Source organism: Mus caroli, chromosome 10 (genome assembly GCF_900094665.2).
Source record: "Mus caroli chromosome 10, CAROLI_EIJ_v1.1, whole genome shotgun sequence".
NCBI lineage: Eukaryota > Metazoa > Chordata > Mammalia > Rodentia > Muridae > Mus > Mus caroli.
Genome location: NC_034579.1, coordinates 52,808,168 through 52,814,059, shown reverse-complemented (window position 1 = coordinate 52,814,059; position 5,892 = coordinate 52,808,168). Strand labels below are relative to the sequence as shown.

At 41.8% G+C, this 5,892-nt stretch overlaps 1 protein-coding gene across 1 annotated transcript in view; it reads right to left on the bottom strand.

Moving 5' to 3' along the window:
* Positions 1-5,892, bottom strand: part of Gcc2 (GRIP and coiled-coil domain containing 2) — a 54,589-nt gene that overhangs the window by 46,314 nt on the left and 2,383 nt on the right. Inside the window, exon 4 of the mRNA XM_021174395.2 lies at positions 5,288-5,355. Within this exon, the coding sequence (XP_021030054.1) occupies positions 5,288-5,355 (68 nt within the window). The remainder of the gene's footprint in view (positions 1-5,287; positions 5,356-5,892) is intronic.

Genomic DNA, 5,892 nt, shown 5'->3' with positions numbered 1-5,892 from the left:
TATATCCAGAAGATGTCCCAACCAGTAAGAAGGACACATGCTCCACTATGTTCATAGCAGCCTTATTTATAATAGCCAGAAGCTGGAAAGAACCCAGTTGCCCCTCAACAGAGGAATGGATACAGAAAATGTGGTACATTTACCCAATGGAGTACTACTCAGCTATTAAAAAGAATGAATTTATGCAATTCCTAGGCAAATGGATGAACCTGGAGGGCATCATCCTGAGTGAGATAACCCAATCACAAAAGAACTCACATGATATATACTCACTGATAAGTGGATATTAGCCCAGAAACTTAGAAAACCCAAGATATAAGATACAAATTGCGAAACACATGAAACTCAAGAAGAATGAAGACCAAAGTGTGGACACTTTGCCCCTTCTTAGAATTGGGTATAAAACACCCATGGAAGGAGTTACAGAGACAAAATTGGAGCTGAGACGAAAGGATGGACCATCTAGTAACTGCCATAGCCGGAGATCCATCCCATAATCAGTCTCCAAACGCTGACACTATTGCATACACTAGCAAGATTTTGCTGAAAGGACCCNGATATAGCTGTCTCTTGTGAGGCTATGCCGGGGCCTAGCAAACACAGAAGTGGATGCTCACAGTCAGCTATTGGATGGATCCCAGTGTCCCCAATGGAGGAGCTAGAGAAAGGATCTAAGGAGCTGAAGGGGTCTGCAACCCTATAGGTGGATCAACAATATAAACTAACCAGTAACCCCAGAGCGCGTGTCTCTAGGTGCATATGTATCAGAAGATAGCCTAGTCAGCTAGTATTGGAAGGAGAGGGCCATTGGTCGTGCAAACTTTATATGCCTCAGTACAGGGGATTGCCAGGGCCAAAAAGTGGGAGTGGGTGGGTGGAGGAGTGGGTGGGGGAGCTTGTGGGGGACTTTTCGAATAGCATTGGAAATGTAAATGAAATAAAAAAAAATAAAAAGAAAAAAAAAGAAAGATGGAATAAAGTTCAAAATCTTTGATTCAAAAGAATCAAGAATAGAATGTGCCCACTCCTCATAATAGTAAGTAAAGACTGCATAATAAATACAATGAGCTTTCGTACTTACACTAAAAAGAGATAGGCTTGTATTCAAGGGAAAGCAATCAGGATGAAACCTTCATCCCAGGATGAAGCCACAGGTGTGCACTATGATAGGGCAAGCCCATATGAAATTGTTGCTTTGAACTTACAATGAGCTTACAGAATGAAACACTGCTTCAACCTTAATATTGAGATCCTTTTGTAACTCCCATTTTACGTAACATTTTATCTATGGGGTAATTTTCTGAGAACTTTTGTATATAAAAAAGGACAGAGAAAAGAAATAAAGTGTGAATGTGTGTATGTGTCTGTGCATATTTGCCTGTGTAATGGGTTTTTAACTATTTTCCTTTCCTTCCTCTCTGGTTCACAAAAAGTTAACCAGACTGGCCAGTGAGGGGCTCCTGGCTGCCTGGTCAGAGAAGGGAGTACTAGCAATAAAACTCTCCTATCCCCCAGCTGTTAAGCGACAGGTGCTAATTTGTCTGAAGCTGTCCACTTCTGGCCCCAGAATAACAGAAGAATGAAGGAGATGAAATATTATCCATACTAAGCAACTTTTACTTTCGCGCCCTCAGCAGACACTCTACCTCCTCTGCTGCCTTCTAGAGAGAACCAGTGCCCAGGCAGGCTCTCAGCAGTAAATCTCATTAACAGAGTTTAAGACATAGAAGAGAGACCTCAAACACTGAAGACAAGATAGGAAAAATGGATAGCTCAATCAAAGAAAACATGAAATCTGGAAAAACCCAAGGTATCCAGAATAGACCATATCTACAAATAGTGGGGATACAAGGAGTAGAAATGCAGGTCAAAGGCATGGAAATATTTTTATCAAAATCATAGAAGAAAACTTCTGTAATCTAAAGAAGGAGGTACCAATCAAGAACACCAAATAGGCAGGACCAGAAACTTTTGCATGATACATATTGATCAGCCTTAACCACACAGAAGAAAGAAAGGATATTGAAAGCTGCAAGGGAAAAAGACCAAGTCACTTTTAAAGGCAGGCCCAGCAGAATAGTGCCTGACTTTCCAAAGTTAAACTAAGACCATATGAGCAATTTAAGCAAAACCATGACCCCTAGTAAAAGAAAACAGAAGGAGTAATTAAAAGTCTCCCAATTGGGGCTGGTTAGATGGCTCAGCGGGTAAGAGCACCGACTGCTCTTCTGAAGGTCCTGAGTTCAAATCTAGCAACCACATGGTGGCTCACAACCATCTGTAACAAGATCTGACTCCCTCTTCTGGAGTGTCTGAAGACAGCTACAGTGTACTTACATATAATAAACAAATAAATAAATAAACCTATCTTTAAAAAAAAAAAGTCTCCCAATTCAAAAAAATCCAGGGCCAGACAGTCAATGCAGAATTTTACCACACTTTCAAAAAAGAAAAATTAGATCAATATCCTCTATGAACATATTCTTAATAAAATGCTTGGAGCTGATACTTGCTGGGAGAAGGAAAATCAGCTTTCTACAACAGAGTAACACTGGGTATATCAACCACAAGGCAGGCCTCACACTCAAGAGTAGTTGACCTCTCTAAAAATTCATGTTTTTTTATGATTTGAGTTTTTTTTTTTTTTTTTTCCTTAGACAGGAAAAGACCATGAAATTGGGTGAGTAAGGAAGAGCAAAAGAGCTGGGAGGACCTGGGTTTGGGGTAGGGAAAGAATATGAGCACAATATATTGTATGAAGCATTTTAAAATAATTTAAAAGTCGCAACAAAAAATAATTTTTATTTCATGTGTATGAGTGTTTGCCTACGTGCATGTATGTGTACCATGTGTGTGACTGGTGCCTGCAGAGGCCAGGCACAGGAACTGGAGTTACACAGATGGTTGTGAGCCACCATGTAGCCCTTGGGAACCCAACCTGGGTCCTCTGCAAGTACAGAAAGTACTCGTAACTGCAAAGCCATAGCCAGTCCTAAAGGAAAATTCCTGAGGAGCATTCCGAAGATGTTCTGTGGCATGCTCTGTAGAATGCCTCTTCTAATCTTTATAAACAACATTGTTTTTGATACCGAAAAGCTAGAACTAATCTCCTGATCACCCAGGGTGAAAAAATAAGAACAAGGAAACAAAGACAGTCTGTCTTGACATTACTGGGAGAGCAAAGACTCCTTAGGACTTCCTACTTCCATACTTCTGGAAATCATTTTTAATTTCTGTGAAACTGAGAAAACTTCTGTTGCCTGGTACCGTGGCATATACCTTTAATGCCAGTCCTCTGGATCAGTTGCCTGGTACCGTGGCATANACCTTTAATGCCAGTCCTCTGGATCAGTTGCCTGGTACCGTGGCATACACCTTTAATGCCAGTCCTCTGGATCAGTTGCCTGGTACCGTGGCATACACCTTTAATGCCAGTCCTCTGGATCAGTTGCCTGGTACCGTGGCATACACCTTTAATGCCAGTCCTCTGGATCAGTTGCCTGGTACCGTGGCATACACCTTTAATGCCAGTCCTCTGGATCAGTTGCCTGGTACCGTGGCATACACCTTTAATGCCAGTCCTCTGGATCAGTTGCCTGGTACCGTGGCATACACCTTTAATGCCAGTCCTCTGGATCAGGTGGATCTCTGAGTTATAGACAGGCCTGGTCTACAAAGAGAGTTCTAGGAAAGCCAAAACTACACAGAGAAGCCGCTTTTTAAAAAAGAAAGAAAAATTTGCTGTTCAACAAAACTAAAACTTTCCATATGTTTACGTGTTTTTGCTTAGCTTGTAAAGTTCTACAGCAGGTCATAGCTCTCAATAAAAAAGAAGAGTAGAGCAAGCCTTAAAAAATAGAAAACAACGAAGTTTGGAGCTGAGACGAAAGGATGGACCATCCAGAGACTGCCCCACCTGGGGATCCATCCCATAATCAGCCTCCAAACCCAGACACTATTGCATACGCCAGCAAGATTTTGCTGAAAGGACCCTGATATAGCTGTCTCTTGTGAGGCTATGTCAGTGCCTGGCAAACACAGAAGTGGATGCTCACAGTCAGCTATTGGATGGAACACAGGGCCCCCAATGGAGGAGCTAGAGAAAGCACCCAAGGAGCTAAATGGGTTTGCAACCCTATAGGTGGAACAACATTATGAACTAACCAGTACCCCCCGGAGCTCATGTCTCTAGCTGCTTATGTAGCAGAAGATGGCCTAGTCAGCCATCTGTGGAAAGAGAGGCCCATTGGTCTTGCAAACTTTATATGCCTCAGTACAGGGGATGCCAGGGCCAAGAAGTAGGAATGGGTGGGTAGGGGAGCTGGGGGGGTGTATAGGGGATAACATTTGAAATGTAAATGAAGAAAATACCTAATAAAAATTTGGAAAAAGAAAAAAAGAAAACAGTACATAATAATTTATGCTTGCCTAGAATAGTGGTGTATGACTTTAATCCCAGCACTCGGGAGGCAGAAGAAGGCAGATACCCTGTCTCCATTTCTTTTGTTTCTAAAATTTCCTGTGCAATCATTCTTAGGTACCCGTAGGGACAAATCTATCAAAACCAACTGTTAATCCAGTCAGTAAGTTTGACCAAGATGCCTAGCAAAGAGATGTGCAGTCTAAGGAAACAGTGCAAACCTTTACAGGATCACTGTCAAAGTCCAGTTTTAGAACTGCAACAGATCTAAAGGGCAGCCAGAGCAATTCTTTACAGGAAACAGAGGCTTCAGGAAGCCGGAGTGCCGTTCGAATGGAGAGACACACTGGAGCCATCTCCTGAAACTGCAACAGGTCTGTGGTGACTGTTACAGGTGCAGGATAAAGGAAATAGGAAGGAAAGCAACTCAAAAGTTAAATGGTACAAAAACTAATGACACCTAGTGGTGGGGACCTGGCAAGTTAAGTTGAGATTACAAAAGGACTGTGTTACCATCCCCCACACTGCCTGAGGCGGCTAGAATGGAAGCTATCAAATGTGGGTAAGCAGCCAAGTATAAATCTATCTGCACGCGATGGAAGTGCTACACATGGGCAAGTTTTCTAGGAAGATCAGAGCAGGGAAGGTACTTTAGTACTACCAACAGTCAGGGAGGACTATCGACTTTCTGTTTGAAATGAGCCATGTCCCCTTCACTCTGAGTTAAAGAACTAATAGGCTAAACCAAGGCCAGTGATGAGGAGATCAAACAAAGAGCAAGACTGTCTGCAGCAGGGAGACAGTCCTCACAGAGATTTTATCTATTACTGGGCATTTTCTATAAGTCAACAAAAATTGCCTCATTACCTTAATGATATCATCAGTTCCTCCATCAACAGGTTTTGATTTGAGTTCTTCAACTTCTTTGTCTAATTCTAAATAATAAAAGAGATTCTAGGTCAAAAATCAAGAAAATAATTACTCCTAAATTGACAAGTACATGCTAAGAATCCCAAGCCTATAAATTAGAATGGATTTAGGAAGTGAGTACTTGGAGAAATAGAAACTCCATCCAAACAGCAGCAGTCGTTTTTCTTCTCCCTCTTACTATGAACAACTTCCTTTGGAAGAGTGGCCTAACTTCCCACTCCCCTGCTTTAGTGCACATGAGTACCTGCACTTCATCTGAAGCTGTACTCATGTCTTCTTCCTTTCCTGTCTTTCCTTATCCGTCCATGTAAAGGACGGGCTATGTAAAGGGCTTGCTATGTTGCCCAAGCTGGTGTTGAAATCCTGGGCTCAATGGATGCTTCTGTCTTAGTCGCTAGAAAATCAGAAACTAGGTGTGTGCACCACTATGACAAACTACCCTGAAAACCTGGAAGCATGTCCCATACATTCTATTATTTTTGTTGTAAATATATACTGTATAATCTTTTTTTTTTTTTTTTGGTTTTTTTGAGACAGGGTTT